Source organism: Nomascus leucogenys, chromosome 1a (assembly GCF_006542625.1).
Source record: "Nomascus leucogenys isolate Asia chromosome 1a, Asia_NLE_v1, whole genome shotgun sequence".
In the NCBI taxonomy this organism is placed as follows: Eukaryota; Metazoa; Chordata; class Mammalia; order Primates; family Hylobatidae; genus Nomascus; species Nomascus leucogenys.
Genome location: NC_044381.1, coordinates 95,594,837 through 95,611,372, shown reverse-complemented (window position 1 = coordinate 95,611,372; position 16,536 = coordinate 95,594,837). Strand labels below are relative to the sequence as shown.

The 16,536-nt window shown below is 53.7% G+C and overlaps 2 protein-coding genes across 5 annotated transcripts in view; both read left to right on the top strand.

Moving 5' to 3' along the window:
- The first annotated feature begins 3,512 nt into the window (after positions 1–3,512).
- On the top strand, positions 3,513–7,306 carry NKX2-1 (NK2 homeobox 1). Of its 2 annotated transcripts, XM_030813660.1 has the most exons (4): positions 3,617–3,692; positions 4,135–4,279; positions 4,377–4,762; positions 5,690–6,481. In XM_030813660.1, exons 3-4 carry the CDS (start codon positions 4,390–4,392, stop codon positions 6,418–6,420), a joined length of 1,104 nt encoding a protein of 367 aa, XP_030669520.1. In that variant the 5' UTR covers positions 3,617–3,692; positions 4,135–4,279; positions 4,377–4,389; the 3' UTR covers positions 6,421–6,481. The 2 variants fall into 2 exon arrangements, with proteins under 2 accessions (XP_030669515.1, XP_030669520.1); XM_030813655.1 differs by lacking the exon at positions 4,135–4,279 and having other exon boundaries at positions 3,513–3,692; positions 5,690–7,306.
- A 2,545-nt stretch (positions 7,307–9,851) lies between these two features.
- LOC100601261 (surfactant-associated protein 3) overlaps positions 9,852–16,536 on the top strand; it is a 40,180-nt gene continuing 33,495 nt past the window's right edge. For 2 of the 3 annotated variants that reach the window (XR_004030210.1, XR_001115152.2), the window contains exon 1: positions 9,947–10,609. Coding sequence is in view for 1 of the 3 variants with exons in the window: in XM_003263716.4 (XP_003263764.1) it covers positions 10,568–10,609 (42 nt within the window). In the remaining 2 variants the exon portion in view is untranslated. Of the gene's footprint in view, positions 10,610–16,536 lie in introns of all 3 variants that reach the window. The other variant, XM_003263716.4, reaches the window with a different exon arrangement.

The following is a 16,536-nucleotide window of genomic DNA, read 5'->3' as shown; positions in this document are numbered from 1 at the left end:
GAAATGGTGCAAAAACCCACACACAAATCTCCATTACAACCCTCTATCTCGTTGGATCCTGCAGTAACATCTGTCAGAAAGTAACTACATATTATTTGGGTGATTTATTGTGAATGTGTAAGTTCCGTGTGAGTCGGAGCTGCATCTAGATTAAGTTTGAATTTTCAGGCCTTGCGTAGTCCCTGGCACAGAGCCCTAGCTGAATAAATACTGTCGAGTGAATCAAAAATTGCGATAAAACTTGGAGCAAAATAACACTACCAGGAGACAGAGTGGCTCAGCGCCCTAAAGAGGTGTGAAGGACCACAAAGGGAGTTAGAAAAAGCAGTTGGGGGGTGGGGCGGTGAGACAGGTGGTTCCTCCTCACAGTTCCACCCGGTCCAAGCTACAGACCCCAAATTAGCCTTCTTCTGTATGAGCCCTCTGTTCTTGTCTCGCAAAGTGACACTGGAGGGAGAGAAAGGAGTTTCCCTGCGGCCACGCTGGTGTAAGCAAAGGCTGATGGCGATTCCGAGCATCTAGGGCCGAGCCTGGGCCTGCGCCCCCTCGGATTCCTGGCGGAGCCGCAGCCAGCGAAGCAGAGCGTGGTCGGAATTGAGGCAGCGACCGCGTGAGGCCGCGCCAGGGAAAGCTCCGCGAGGGGCCAGCTTTGGGCCCTGGCCTGACCTGACCGCTCGCCACTGTGCCCACTCCACCCGGGAGCAAGTTAGTTGCAGGACAAAGGAATACGCGCAGACTTCGCAAAGTGCAATCGGGGTTCTTCGTATTCATGGAAAAAAAAAATCACTGGTTTAGCCTGGGTCTGCCCTATTTAGGATGAGTCCAGGAAGCGGCGGAAAGAAAGGACGCTCTTCGGTCAGAGGGAGGTGTTTCGGGCCATGGCAGGGACTCTGGAGGCCTTTGCTTGGATAAGCTTGGAGATACAGATACCCTTCTCTTCCCCACAAGGTGCCTTAGTCTCCGGGCTTATTTTTGGCAGCGCAGTCGTACTGGGGAAGAAGGCAGAGCCGCGTGTTGAGAAGGGGCTAGGGTAGTAGAGGCGCTGGAGCCTGGGTGGCAGGGCGCTGCAAAGGCCCAGGCGAGGTGGATAGAGAGCTTGCTGGTGCGCGCGAGAAGCACGCCTGCAGGCCGAGGTTGAAGCGCCGTCCCAGTTGCGTCCCGGAGTGAAGCGGGAGTCTGCCCGCCCTAGCCACTTCGAGCTCCACTCCAGTTCAGCTCCCAGACTCGCCACTTGCTGCGCGGTTGTTGGGGAGGGGGTTCCTGGTCCAGAACGAGGCTTGGGAGATGGGGGGTTTCCTCGAGAACTGCAGGCCCGGTTGCCCCGGGACTGTCAGAGCCGGAGGCCAGGGAGCTGCCAGCCACGTGAGCCTGTGGCCTGCTGAGAGTTTGAAAAACTGCCAAGGGACGAAGGCCCAGAAGACAGGACCCAGGGGCTGTGGAAGATTCACCCAACTCTTCCTTTTACTCAGGTCTTGGGACCTAAAGAGGGGGTGGGGATAGTCATGATAATAACTACCGCGCTGGCCCTGAGCTGAAAAACATTCAAAGCTTTCAAAGCATTTTGATGTGCTCCATCTTAGTTGAATCTCACAAAAACCTTGTGAAGATTGATCTCCATTTCTAAATGGCGTTGAGACGGGAAGAGATGTACAACATTCTACACTTGGTGTTTCTTAAACTTACAAACAACTATGAAATAACGGCGAGTGGGAGAAAGAAGCTGGGTGACTGGGAAACCCACCCCGCCTTCGCAATTAGACCCCATTCGGGACGCAGGCCCGGCCAGGTCGCGCCTGCAGACAAGGTCTGTATTCAGCGTTGCCAGTTCTCCTCTGTGGTTCGCTTAAGCCCGGCGTCGCCTCCCCTTCTTGCTTAGCCACCACAGTGATCAATGCTCTGTTCGTCGGGGCCTGAGAGCGCCCCCCAGAGAAGCCCCTGGGAAGGAAGGGCAAGGAGCCGGGCTTCGCTCTGGTCTTTCGCAACACAAACGGCGAGCGCGTCTCCCTGCGCAAACATAGGGTGGCCTCCCCAGCTCTGCCGTGGGGACCGCACAAAAACGCGGGGGCAGGTGGGAGGACGGAGGGTGTCCTGAGCTTTCTTTCCCCTGGTAAAGAAGGTAGGCGGTGAGAAGAGCGAATGTTAGTAGAGAAGTTAGCTTTGTATTGAGGGAGTAACAGCTCTCTTCAAGGAGAGGGCTGAAGTCTTTAAAAACAAATAAAACTTTCTCTACTATAATTGCTATTAATAAAAAAGGGAGCCTGGATAATTAAGTAGCTCAAAACTGCCTGTTCGTCATGATCAGGAGCTCCCTCTCTACAAGGAGGGGAAAGAAAATGTGAAAACAAAAACTGAATTCAAGAAGCTCCTTGACCAGCGCTGGTGTCTTGGAGGCACCTGCCGGGCCCGGCCGGGGAGCGCTCCGCCCTCCCAGCCCCCGGCGCGGAAAGGAGGCTAAAACAGCTAAAGAGAAAGCAAAACAAAAAAAAATAATAAAAACGTTTAAAATCCAAGGACAAAAACCGGAGTCGGTCTCAAAATCCGCGCCATTCAGTGCTCCACTTGGTAGTCGACTCGGCTGCAGGCCCCGGGCCTGGCCGGAGCAACGCGGGGGACACCCCCGATTCCGCTGGGGAGCGCAGCCCACAGCTCCCCCTCGCCAGGCGCCCAAGGACCCTCAAGGCGCGGGGCCCACACTTGAAGCCTGGGAACGCGCAGACAGGAAACCCACTTCCTCCTAAGCAGTTTCTTGCTCGTCGGATGAGAGGCGCCCAATTGAAGCAGAATGATCCTCATCTACTAATATCCAGCGTGGCCACAAAGCGACTGGCCATTTACGCCACCACTTTAAACAAAGATATTTGGTTATTCCCGGGAAGCAAGAGCACTTTTGCATGGCTGAGCGGCGGGCGGAGGCGAGCCTCGGCCCAGCCTCCCGCCCGCTGAGCTGCCCGCACCTCGGCATTCGCCCCCTCCTGGCCAGCGCTCCAGCCGCCGGGGTTCAGGCTCAGTTCCGCCCGGCAACAGACAGACGGGCACTCACGCCGCTCCCTGCTCGCGCGCTCCCTGAAGCATCAGAGGGGAAAACAGCGTGGCTCTGGGCTCGGGTGCTGGGGCTGTGATGTCCTCGGAAAGTCAGCTCCAGCCCCAGATCCCCGCGTGTCTGGGAGATGGGCGAGGGTCAGGGACACCAGGTTTGTTCGAGGTGGGGCAACTTCAGTGACGGACCCTCCCGTGAGACCCCTTCCCATCCTCCCAGCTCTGGGGGCCAGTGCTGTGTTTGCTCGGCCGAGGGTGGGGGTGGGGAAAGAACTGGGGGGAGGCGTGTTGGCGGGGGTGGCCCACTGAAAAACCCCTGAGCTGCGGGGGCGGGTGGTGGCTCGGGGATCCGGGACAGCCTCCGGGAGGCAGTCGATCCTCTACTCAGCGCCCCCTCCGCCCGCTCGGATTCTCTCGGGTAGGGGGAAAGGGGGCGGGGAGCAGAGGTGTCCCTCTGACGGCGGCAGAAGAGAGGCAGACAGACTGACAGACACGTAGACCAACAGTGCGGCCCCAGGGTTCGTCCCCAGACTCGCTCGCTCATTTGTTGGCGACTGGGGCTCAGCGCAGCGAAGCCCGATGTGGTCCGGAGGCAGTGGGAAGGCGCGGGGCTGGGAGGCCGCGGCGGGAGGGAGGAGCAGCCCCGGCAGGCTCAGGTGAAACCCCCACCCTGTCCCTCAGCCCCCTCCTCCTAAAGACCTGTCCGTGCCCGGGGAACCCCGACCGAATTGGAAAGTGGTTCCACTTTGTAACTCCGCAAGTTGGTTGCAAAGCAGCATTCACCTTCCTTCCTCTCAACCATCTCTCCTCCTCTGTTACTCCCCCATCCCACCTCCTGCCCTCCCCGCTCTCGGTTCCCTCCTCCTTCCCCTCCCCTCCACCTCCTCCCCGCGCTCCGCTGGTACCCCACAAAAAATGGGGGTGGGGGTGTCCAAGGGAGGGGGGAAACGCTTTGGGTCTCGTCTCTGCCTCTCTCTCTCTCTCTCTTTGAGACCTTAAAATCCTGACAAGTGAAACTTAAAGGTGTTTACCTTGTCATCAGCATGTAAGCTAATTATCTCGGGCAAGATGTAGGCTTCTATTGTCTTGTTGCTTTAGCGCTTACGCCCCGCCTCTGGTGGCTGCCTAAAACCTGGCGCCGGGCTAAAACAAACGCGAGGCAGCCCCCGAGCCTCCACTCAAGCCAATTAAGGAGGACTCGGTCCACTCCGTTACGTGTACATCCAACAAGATCGGCGTTAAGGTAACACCAGAATATTTGGCAAAGGGAGAAAAAAAAAGCAGCGAGGCTTCGCCTTCCCCCTCTCCCTTTTTTTTCCTCCTCTTCCTTCCTCCTCCAGCCGCCGCCGAATCATGTCGATGAGTCCAAAGCACACGACTCCGTTCTCAGTGTCTGACATCTTGAGTCCCCTGGAGGAAAGCTACAAGAAAGTGGGCATGGAGGGCGGCGGCCTCGGGGCTCCGCTGGCGGCGTACAGGCAGGGCCAGGCGGCACCGCCGGCAGCGGCCATGCAGCAGCACGCCGTGGGGCACCACGGCGCCGTCACCGCCGCCTACCACATGACGGCGGCGGGGGTGCCCCAGCTCTCGCACTCCGCCGTGGGGGGCTACTGCAACGGCAACCTGGGCAACATGAGCGAGCTGCCGCCGTACCAGGACACCATGAGGAACAGCGCCTCCGGCCCCGGATGGTACGGCGCCAACCCAGACCCGCGCTTCCCCGCCAGTAAGTGAGGCCGCCCCACTGCGGGGCCGCGGGCTGAGCTCAGGAGGTGCGGCGAGAGCCGTCCAGAAGGCGCGGCGCCGGCAGGCTGCGCGCTGGGCATCAGGGAGGGCGGCCCGGCAGCGGCGCCAGGGACTTGGGTGCGGGAGCTGGGGATGCTTCCCCTTGCTCGGCTGGGGGTCCAAGAACAGGCACTTGGTAGTGCTGGGGTCCTGCGGTCAGATGCGGGTACTCGGCGTCTCCTAGGCGCGGTGGACTGGCAGCTCTGCTCGGCGCAGAAGACCTCGGGGAGCCGAGGGAAACGACCCCGAGCTCAAGGAGCAGGGGCGAGCAGAGCGCGGAGAGGCTAGACCCGGCCAGGAGGGAGGCTGCCCTGTTGGGAGGCACTCGAGCGCCCGGCCCGGCCCTCTCTCCAGCGGAGTCTGGGCAGGTGGGAGGACTCGCAGTTCCAGAGGGGACTCTAAGGGGCCGAGCAGGCAAAGCGTCTGGGGGTTCCAGCTTTTGGAAGTCAACACCCCCTCTCCTAACCTCTCCAAATTGGGGTCTACCGTCGGACCCCAGCTCCCGGCCTGAGCCCAGTTCGCCGCCTGTGGCCAGCTAATCCCATTGCTCTGACCCGGGCTTGGCATGAAAGGAGCAGAAGCGGCCTTTCCCCCACTGCGTCTTTTGGTTCGAAAGAGGGAACTGAGACTGAGGGAGGGCAGCCAGGCTTGAGGCTGTGAGCGCTCCAGTACAGTCCCCTCGACGGCACGGCCTAGGGCAGGCGCTGGCAGTTCCCCGCGGATGGGCCTCTTGGGCCCCAGCGCTAGGCTGCCTGGGTCAGGAGGGCGCCGTCGGGTTGGGGCGGGCCGGGCGGGCCAATGGCGCGGAAAACAGGGGTGGCCTGGCTCGGCCTGGCCCCGGCCGACGCTGTGCGTTTGTCGCTTACAGTCTCCCGCTTCATGGGCCCGGCGAGCGGCATGAACATGAGCGGCATGGGCGGCCTGGGCTCGCTGGGGGACGTGAGCAAGAACATGGCCCCGCTGCCAAGCGCGCCGCGCAGGAAGCGCCGGGTGCTCTTCTCGCAGGCGCAGGTGTACGAGCTGGAGCGACGCTTCAAGCAACAGAAGTACCTGTCGGCGCCGGAGCGCGAGCACCTGGCCAGCATGATCCACCTGACGCCCACGCAGGTCAAGATCTGGTTCCAGAACCACCGCTACAAAATGAAGCGCCAAGCCAAGGACAAGGCGGCGCAGCAGCAACTGCAGCAGGACAGCGGCGGCGGCGGGGGCGGCGGGGGCGCCGGGTGCCCGCAGCAGCAACAGGCTCAGCAGCAGTCGCCGCGACGTGTGGCGGTGCCGGTCCTGGTGAAAGACGGCAAACCGTGCCAGGCGGGTGCCCCAGCGCCGGGCGCCGCCAGCCTACAAGGCCACGCGCAGCAGCAGGCGCAGGCCGCGCAGGCGGCGGCAGCGGCCATCTCCGTGGGCAGCGGTGGCGCCGGCCTTGGCGCACACCCGGGCCACCAGCCAGGCAGCGCAGGCCAGTCTCCGGACCTGGCGCATCACGCCGCCAGCCCCGCGGCGCTGCAGGGCCAGGTATCCAGCCTGTCCCACCTGAACTCCTCGGGCTCGGACTACGGCACCATGTCCTGCTCCACCTTGCTATATGGTCGGACCTGGTGAGAGGACGCCGGGCCGGCCCTAGCCCAGCGCTCTGCCTCACCGCTTCCCTCCTGCCCGCCACACAGACCACCATCCACCGCTGCTCCACGCGCTTCGACTTTTCTTAAGAACCTGGCCGCGTTTAGACCAAGGAATAAAAAAAACCACAAAGGCCAAACTGCTGACGTCTTTCTTTTTTTTTTTCCTTAAAATTTGTGGGTTGTTTTTTTTTAAAAAAAAGAAAATAAAAACAACCAAGCGCATCCAATCTCTTAAGGAATCTTTAAGCAGAGAAGGGCATAAAACAGCTTTGGGGGTGTCTTTTTTTTGGTGATTCAAATGGGTTTCCCACGCTAGGGCGGGGCACAGATTGGAGAGGGCTCTGTGCTGACATGGCTCTGGACTCTAAAGACCAAACTTCACTCTGGGCACACTCTACCAGCAAAGTGGACTCGCTTGTAAATACCAGGAATTTTTTTTTTTTTTGAAGGGAGGACTGGAGCTGGGGAGAGGAAAGAGTCTTCGACATAACCCACTTGTCACTGACACAAAGGAAGTGCCCCCTCCCCGGCACCCTCTGGCCGCCTAGGCTCAGCGGCGACAGCCCTCTGCGAAAATAGTTTGTTTAATGTGAACTTGTAGCTGTAAAACGCTGTCAAAAGTTGGACTAAATGCCTAGTTTTTAGTAATCTGTACATTTTGTTGTAAAAAGAAAAACCACTCCCAGTCCCCAGCCCTTCACATTTTTTTATGGGCATTGACAAATCTGTGTATATTATTTGGCAGTTTGGTATTTGCGGCGTCAGTCTTTTTCTGTTGTAACTTATGTAGATATTTGGCTTAAATATAGTTCCTAAGAAGCTTCTAATAAATTATACAAATTAAAAAGATTCTTTTTCTGATTAAACCCCTCCTTTTTGTTTGGTTTTGATTTGGCTTTAAATGGCTTTGAGGGCGGGGGCTTGGGAGGATCTTGTCTTTGGTCTGATGAGATTCAGATTGTTTGGGTTTGAGCTCAAAGGATTCTGAACCGGTTAAGGAGGGAAGGAGGCCAGGCCCAGCGTCCTTGCCCCGCAGGAAGAGGGAGTTTTGTTCTGCCTCAGAAATTGTGTGGAAACGAATCTTGGGCAGTCCTGAGACTGCAGTGAAGGCCCGAAATACCAAACTACTTCCACCAAGAGGGAGAGGGAGAGAAGAAGAGAAAGAGACCAAAGAATTCATTTTCTGAGTCAAGCTTCTGTTGATAGGAGTCTCAGAACTGTCTAATGTGGTCTCACAAAGCTGAGCCAAAGTTTTAAAACAGTGAGAGAGGACACCCATTTTAAATAACTCTGAGTGAGTTATGGTTTTCAGTGAGTGGATCACCTCCGTAGACTTGAACATTAAACCTTTATTTCTAATCGGTGGCTGAGCTCCTTCACAGAATTCGGTGGGAGGCTGTTTTCGAAAGTGAGGAAGTCATTCTGGGGTTTTGTTTCTGCCCTAAAACAGGGACCCCTTTAAGGGACCAACAGCAGACACCTCCAGCCCCTGCTGCTTTTGGATCCTTTGGCCCCCAATGGGGTAACACTGGGTGACAGGCCTGAGGACATCCCAGGAAGGACTTTGGGAGCTGAGATTTCACTCTTTGTTGTACTGGTTTTTATCTCTGGGATCCTAAATTTTTGTAGTAATGAATCTTTCTCCTGTTTACAGTTCTTCACCTCCCAGCCACTACCTCCCACGCCAAGCAAAAATAAATAAATAAATAAATAAATAAATAAAAAATAAATATATCATTTTTGATTCCTTTCTTCCAAACTCTAATTTCCTGGTTTCCTCAGCGCTCAGTGTTTGTGTTGGGAGACCCATTAGGGATGAGAGGGAGGGGAGAAGGAATGGTTTTGAACACAGAAAAATTGTAGTCCCTGGATGGGCTGTAGCCCCTTCCAGGTCACCCTTGCCAAATCTCCGGTGGAAAGGCAGCTGAGCGAGCTGCGGGCAGACGCCCCTCCCAGCACTTTCCTCTAGGCCTAGAAGTATTGGATTATGGGCAATTGACTCTTATTTGGCATGTACTCACTTCTCGCCCAGGTTTTCAAATTTCTTTTTCTTCCTGCCTTCCCCTCTCTCATTTCGTTATTCGTCTGCATCTCTTCCCAATCCCTCTCTCCCGCTCCCCCACCAAGAGCTTGTGAGGAAAGCAGACTGGCTGGAGTCCTCGCTCCGGGCCCAGCGGTCTTCTTTGTTGACTTCCTGGAGCCTCCTCTGGCATGGTGCCTTAAGACTGGAGGCTAGGCCGGGCTTTCTCCCTCAGAAACCTGGGCCTCACTGCTGAGACAGTTTCTAACAGCCAGAGGGACTCGAAGATTCCCAAGAGGATGGTTGGGTCTAGTGAGAGTGCTGGTTGGAAGGCGGGGAAGGGAGATTTTAACAGGTCTCACATTTTGGAAAACAAACAAAACCCCGTAAATTTGACCACTTGCGTTGGAATGGTCAGCTGTGGTTCCGGGACCGGGAGTGTAAGTGGCTAAGGCACCCAGCTCAGGCCGGCCGGGCAGGGGACATGGATACTGCAGCTGCTGTTTGGCTCTAGGTTCGGATCCCACGGAATTGGAGCTTCGCTTAACCTGCCCCAACCTAGCCCAAGCCCGGGCGGGGACCTGCCTGGCGGTGCCCGACTGTGGTTCGGGCGGCTGCCCAGCACCCCATTCTAGCCGGGAGCAAGCCTTTGGGAGTCACAATTTTCGTAGGCTGTGGTACCCTCGGCCTTATAATCTTTGCACTGGTTGGAGTTTCCATCAAATACATTCTTCTCCTCGCAGTCTAGAGCCGGCATAGTTTGAAGTCTGTTTACTTGTCCCGGGGAAAGGTGAACTCAGTCGGGTTTGCGGACTGAAACAAACAGGACCTCAGCCTCTTTCTCGCCATCAATCACGCTGGCTCCATCCGCTCCCGCTCCCGGCTGGGGGACTTGTCGCAGCTGAGGGAAGATACCTAGAACGCAATCTGAAGCGTTTCATTAGGGAAACAGGTGCGCGCTGGGAGCAGTGCAAGAGGGTTCCGCAACCTGGGGACACCCTCCGCCCCTACAGCACCGTCGGCTTCTGGAAAGCCGACCGTCCTCCTTTCCGGGAATCTCCCGCATCAACTCGTGCCCAATTTCTGGCCTCCCCTCTCGGAGAAATCAGCATTCTGAGGATGCCCCTGGCGCTGAGGTGCTTGGAAGCTTCCGAGGTTTGGGAGCAAGTACAGTTCACCCCGAGATCACCGCGAAGCTTTGCCTCCGACAAAGTACCCTACCCATCCCTAGGCCCCAACGGCTGAGAGGAGTGGGAGAGATTTTGCACACTGCACCCCCCTTCCTCCTCTCCCCACCCCCACTTCGCCATGTAAACACGAGGACTTTCTCGAGAGCCTTGGAGAGCCGCTCTAGTGGCTTCGGGCCCTGAAACCCCAGGCTGGGCTTTTTTGATATTTAGCATCCCAAAGCGGCTCCCCACCCTGGCCCCAGCCTGGGAACTGGGAGCTGTGGGCAGGAGAGGAAGGAAAGCAGCTCTCTCAGCTAGCTAGGGGGTCAGGGACTGGGCCAAGCTCAGAAGCGGGGAGAAGAGCGAGACAGAGATGCTCTGAGCAGGGGAGACAGAGATCCCGGGCTGCTGCCGCTACCAACAAGGGTACACACTGCGGTCCTCAAGGCCAGGAGGCGGGTGGGGGCAGGGAATGCCTCAGCCGACAGGGCAGCAGCTCGGCCCTGCTGTTGGACCGGTGGGAAGTAGCCTGGAGCCCCGCGACTGAAATCCGAGCCAGGTCCGGGCCGTCTCCGCTAGACACGCTCTGGGCGCGCACTCCCGGAGACGCGGAGGCCCGAGCGCTCCAGACCAGCGTCCTTGTAGGAGGCTTCTTCCCGAAGCTTAGAGTTTGGCCTTTCACAGGGAAAGACTTGCTCGGGAGCCTTCTAAGGGATTTTAAATCTTCCTGGGCCAGGGCTAGGGAGCTCTAGTGACAGTGTCTTGGTCTGGCATCCAACTCTCCAATTTTGAGGCCGCAGGGAGGAATTCTCAGACTTTAGAGGCCGCACAGCCTTCAGCGCGCTCACCGCGTCCAGGCGTCAGTGAGGGGCTATCTCGAGGCGCGAGTGCACAAAAGGTAGCGCGAGTCTCTTCTCAGGCGATCCAGATAAGAGGAAATGAGAGCCGGGTTTTCTGACTTCCAACTCATTAGGGACCAGGTAAGGTCAATGCTTTCTCTATTATGTCTTTATCTTAAAAGCGGGTCAATTTAAGATAAGGGAAAAAAAATCCAGGATCTGTGTGAACCGTGCTGATAAAGACTGACCCCTTTTCTGAACTAAAAGCAAGCCAGGCAGACATTCATTTTCTATAAACAAGAGAGTTGTGAGAAGCTGCCTTGAATTCTGATCATATGTCTCCAGACATCGCTCTCCCTTCCCTGCTCCCCACCCACCAATTATTAGCGCGAGGAAGCAGAGTGAGTAGACGATTTTATTTGTGGAGAACTAGGAAGCCCATTGGGAGATGAGAATCTGAGATGATATGATTCTTAGGCATGGGTTACTGGCTTGTTTAGTTCAACTAAGACTTTCTTTTTGAATGGAAAGAAAGTGACAGACACGGGTGTTGGGAGGCAGGAGGCTGAATGTTTTCTCTGCTCGGCTAGATCCTGGTTAGGAGACTCCGGACACCATGTTCCTCTGGCTCTCCCTGCCTTCCTGGCTGACGCGTTCCTCCTTGTGCAGCTGTGTTTCTGAGACTTCAGGCCACCCTCTGTGGGGCCCAATTTGGTAGCTTACCTCAACTTGGAGCACAGGAAGTTTTCTGGTGCCCCTTTGGCCAGTAGCTTCTAGAAGGAGTATCTTATTTTCAGTCACCCTCTCTGGAAACTTTGTCCACCCAAGCTGAGGGAATTGGATATGGATGGGAGTAGACGAAAATAAGTTTTATTGAAGGAGGTCTGCATGTGCCCTTATCCTCACCTCATGTAGTTGTGTTTCTGAACTTTCTTTAATGAATCTCAAAGGAACGGAGAAAGAGCAGGTTCAGCAACTTGGCAGCACAGCTTTTGCCTCAGCTGAAGCCACAGCTGAAGTGGCTGGCTGCATTTCTCTCTGATAGTGGGCATCGAGGCATGATCCTGGGCTCCCGTGCCTCTCCTCGTTTGATAATATTTCCCGTTTGACCTCTGCTTCATAAGCATTTATTACCCTTGTTATTATGAGTTGTAGCAAAGTTTTGGAAAGGGTGAGATTTAAATTCATTTTCCTGTTTTATCTATTTGTGTTATTTGCAGGACCCTTCAACATAAATTGATCACTGTTAGTGTTCTGCCTGAAATATAAATAAAACATAACATAAATGTGGCAGGCAAAGGACTTGTTAAAGAAAACTCTTGCCTCCCACATAAAATCCACATCTGATTCTGCCTACTATGTGGTTGCACACAGATTTCTATGTATATATATATGTACGTGTGTATAGAGGTATATATACATACGTATCTATCTTATACCCATGTATATATACATTTGTATCTATCTTACACACATATATCTATTTTATAAGATATTCAAAAAGAAAAACTGTAATATAGAATTCTCAGAGATTTTACAGAACCTGTTAGATGCAAGAACATTGAATAAATTCACTACCTCAATTAAGGTGTCTCATGAAAAAGTTTCCCTGAAAAATTCAAATAGACCAAAACCCTTTAGTTTTACCCACTTTAAGTCAGAATATTTATTTATTGTCATGTGAAACTCTAGATAACCAATTACGTTTTAGGGAATTTAAAAATTTGTTCCTAAAGAAATTGAACTTGGTGTCTGAGACACAGCTGTGGATAAGACTTTTTGAGGCATTCTATAACAACAAAAAAATTGTCCCTTGCTGAACTTATATTATCCATCTATAAAAATCATTGGTATAAATACTACTGCCCTGGGGCAACAACAGCAACAAATGAAAACTGTTCCTGCTCCGCATTTGTTGCAAACGTCCTCTTGATTTTAGACTTTAAGCCTTCACATAGTAGTGGAAATAAGAGTGCAGGTCTGATTGTTGTCTGACAACAAGGAAAAAGACAAACTTTTTTTCTTCTCCCTTTTCCCCTCTATTTCACACATTTCCAGAGAATCCGGTCTTTGATTGTTAGACCTTGCTGCTAGTAACAGCAGGCTGTTGGTGGAGTGTTAAACATTCTATTTCTAGAGTATTGGTGATTGTTGATCATTCATTTATATAAAATCAGAGATATCAGGCCACGAAGTATCTTTGGATATCCTTCCCCTGTCCCTGTGCTCTGGATCCAGTCTATGGAAAATGACCCACAACAGGTTGGCGTCTACCTTGCCTAGCATTCTCCCTCCTAATGCTGCTGCTCTAAAAGTCCAAAGCTCTAGGAAAACAAGGCTTTATTTGGCCCGCGTGCTACTGATTTACCTGATCTCTCCAGCACACACGCGGCTGAGTGCGCGCGCGCAGAAGTAAACCTGGGAATTACCGTAATGACACGAAGAGGACCGAGAGCTAGTTCCTCTGAGCTGACTGCACGCTCTGCCACAACCCAGGAGACCCAGTCAGTGTCTAAGGAACCGGATATGCCCATGTGTAAAGCGAACCTCGCAAAGTTATGGTCCCAACAGACGCTTCCAGAGCATTAGATCTCTAAACAGACTTGCAGCGACAGACTTCTAGAGGAGACTCAAGCCGCAGAGGATTAAATCTCTCTCTCTGCCTGGCCACTTGATGGTGCCTCAAGGTCTGCAAGGCCTGGGTTGGGACTAAGGGCCTGGGGGGCTGGGCAGTGACAGCTTCTTCCTTCCCTTCTGATTCTACTTCAGAAAGAATTGCAACTCTCAAACCACCGTGGTGCATACAGCACACATTCCTACCTCAAGCCACGGCAAACAGAAATTGTAGCTAGTTCATTACTACCCACTGACCTGGGAGTATTAACTGAAATGTCGATTACTGCCCCCTGGCAGCACTGTTCCCTGGCAGGACTCCTGAGCCTCGACCTGGGTGCAGTAAACTTTGGAAGTGCTGCATTGTATCATACCTACAACTTATGCAATAGATAAAGCTCAGACATCTCTCTACACATCTACATAGTCCATTGGCTTCGTACTGAAATCAAACAGAAGAACTTTTTGGAAATATTTAACAAAAAGCCAACCCACTCACGGGCATCATTTAGCACTGGGTGGGGGTAAAGAGAAAGAGAAACCCTTTGAGATATATGGTAGTATAAAAACATGTTCACAGTAACCTTCCTGTATTAACCATTTTCTAACAATCACAATGCCACATCAACACAACTAGTTGTTGAAAATTCTCAACATGGCTAAATACTTAGATTGCATTGGTGGTGTGCCTGTGAAAGCTAGTTGGGGGTTGTGTATGTGGTTTTGCTCATTGGAAAGACAGAAGAGAGAAAGGGGGCTGGAAAGGAGACTGGGAGAAAACAGAAACAACTATTCCTGGTGAAAGTGTGTGGGCTTCTGAGGGCGGTTGCGGCAGCTGAGAAGTGCTGGTTATATATAGCTGGGTCACAGTGATGGGGAGGTGGGGGTGGTGGTGGATGACTGTGTCGTGTGCCTGTGGTGTTTAGGGGGTGATCCTAGTGGGCAGGGCCTGGGAGACGGCTGGGAGGTGGTGTGTGTACCATGTCTGAGCTTTGGGCCGGTAACACAATGGCAATGTAATTATCTGGCTGAAACACGCTCAAATGGCAAAAAGTTGCAAAATAGATCGACCTCCCAGAGAAGAGACAGAGCTGGTTACAGAGGTCTGCAGCCATCATCCTTTTTTCAATACATTTTAAACAAGAGGATCTAGCGAGTGATTCTGATTCAATACACATAATCAGTTTGCAAGTCTTATTTCCATTTGAAAACAGGGCCATTTGCAATCATAAGAGCCGGACACGCTGAAAGATACGGAGCGCATTCCGAGCAGATGATGGGTGACAGAATCTGTAGGCAAGCACTAAATATTTTCTTCCAGCTTCAGACCTTGTGCATCAGTCTTCTGTCCCGAACTATTTTAAATGGAATATTCCTGTTGAATATATAATTTAATTGCTTAGAAAATGGAGACTCCATGGTTGGGAGGAAAAAACCGGCAAGAAAGGTGACAGAGAAACTATGCTGACTGTGCTTCTCCTCAGTACTGGTTAACAGTCATTTAAGGAAGAGTCTACCCATTGGGTAGGAGACTTGATGGTAAAAATGAATTGGTTTTTAAGGGAACAATCGCCAGAAGGGGTTGCCGGGGCTAACATTCTCAGGCCGGAGCTGCGAAGCCCTGGCTGGGTGTGGCCGGGACTGGCGGGGAGTCTGCGGGGCCTTCAGGGAAGCCCAGGGACAGCTCCGCGGCCTCCCAACGACGCCGCCAAAGACCTGGGGGCCCCTCGCGGCCCAGCTGTTCCAAATTGGTTGCCAAGTGTCTAAACTAGAAGGCTGGGCACTTGAAATCTCGAGCTGTCTTCGGGTCTCTCGCTACGAAAGTTTGGTTTCTAGGACCAAGAGAAGCAGCTGTCCCAGGCCCGTCGTTTCCTGCCCGCAACCTCATCCTCCCCGCACCCCCCAGCTCTCAGTCTCCCCAGTCCCAGTCCTTACCCCGCCCACCCGCGGCCTCTCTCCCGACACCCAGCCGGCAGCCTCGCCCTCGGCCCCCGCCCGCCCCGCGTCTCCGCGTACCCAGGTCCCCGCGCCCCGCCCCGCCCGCCCGCCCCTGCCCAGGCTCTCCCTCCCGTTCCCGCGCTGGGAACTGCCTCGGCCGCGCGCCCCCTGCGGACGCGGCCCCCAACCCCTCCTGGAGACCACACCGGCAAGTCTGGTGTGCGGAAGAGTAGAAACTTCCCGGGAATTTCGATCCCAGAATACACAAATATTAGTTCACTAGGTCACGACGAAGATGTAAACTCTAACTTGCAGGGATTTTTAAAAAAGATCTTAACGCACAATCTTTCTTTGTACAAATAAACGAAACCAAACAAAGCCAACGAACTACTGCTGTTTCCCTGGTGAATTTTCTTAAGGAAAAGAGAGATTCCGTCTCTCCCCAGATATCAACATCTAACGAATTTTCTAGGAGACTGAAACTCAACCTAATAATAGTATGTGCTTAATGCTGATTCCATTTTTATTTCAAAGGGGGGTAATTTATTAGTCTCCTCAAAGTGGTGCCTTGTAGGCAGGTGTTGTGCTTTTGGATATCCTTGTAAAGCGTTTTTGCGCCTGGGAAGATCTCAGGAGAACCAATAAATAAGGTGTGTGTATGGGGGGGGGGGGTGGAGGTGGGATTCTGTATAGCTCATGGTCCTGCTTGTTCAATTTCATGCAAAACTCATTCTAAAAGCCCCAGGGTTCTCTTTAATAGGGGCTAAATGGCAGGAACCCCAAAGATATAAATATTTCATTCTTCCTCCCTGTACCTCCCTCACTGCGCCTTCCACCCCCAGCTATAAATTCTAGGTTCCCCTCCCCATCCCCCCTCTCTAGAACCCATCCTGTAGATAATTGAGAGTGGCCCAGAGGCACTAATCTGCCCTGGGGTGAGGTGGGGCTGGCAGTGGAGGTAAGGCCTTCCACAGGCTCCCTGGTCCCGCAAACGGGGAGGACAGAACTCCTACAACTGGCAGGAGGTGAGGGGGACGCTGGGACCCAGAGGATCTAGGCTGCCAGAGGAAAGGGAAACAGGCTCCACTGACTGAGGACACAGCCTCAGACCAGGCTTGGCTGGGTGGACAGGAATGTGGTGCCCAAGAGCAGCAGAGATCCAGGGCAGGAAGTGGCAGCCATCTGACAACCGCATAGAGATATATTGCCCACATGACTGTTTCTAGAAGTGGTGGTTGATTTGTGCTGATCCCTTCACACCCTCCCGGATCCAGGATACACAGGGGCTTGCTAGCCCAAGTCTTCAGGTGCAATCCCAGTCAGGGAGAAGAAATTTCAGCCTGCCCTCCTCAGGGAGACCCTTCCTGCCTCCCAAGTGTAGGTGTGTGAGACCCTCATTAGGACCCCAAGATCATGTGCAGGAACATCAAACATCTTATTCTTGTATTTACAACTTGGTGTGAGTTTATTATCTACTTTTCATCTGTTTCTTCATCCTTCCCCATTTTCCATTTCTT

Bases quoted from the DNA above. Each gene is read 5' to 3' on its own strand.
- NKX2-1 (XM_030813655.1), top strand. From the start codon at position 3,616: ATGTGGTCCGGAGGCAGTGGGAAGGCGCGGGGCTGGGAGGCCGCGGCG. The intron at 3,693-4,376 runs GTGAAACCCCCA...TTCCTCCTCCAG, and splicing joins AGCAGCCCCGGCAGGCTCAG to CCGCCGCCGAATCATGTCGA. The intron at 4,763-5,689 runs GTAAGTGAGGCC...TGTCGCTTACAG, and splicing joins AGACCCGCGCTTCCCCGCCA to TCTCCCGCTTCATGGGCCCG.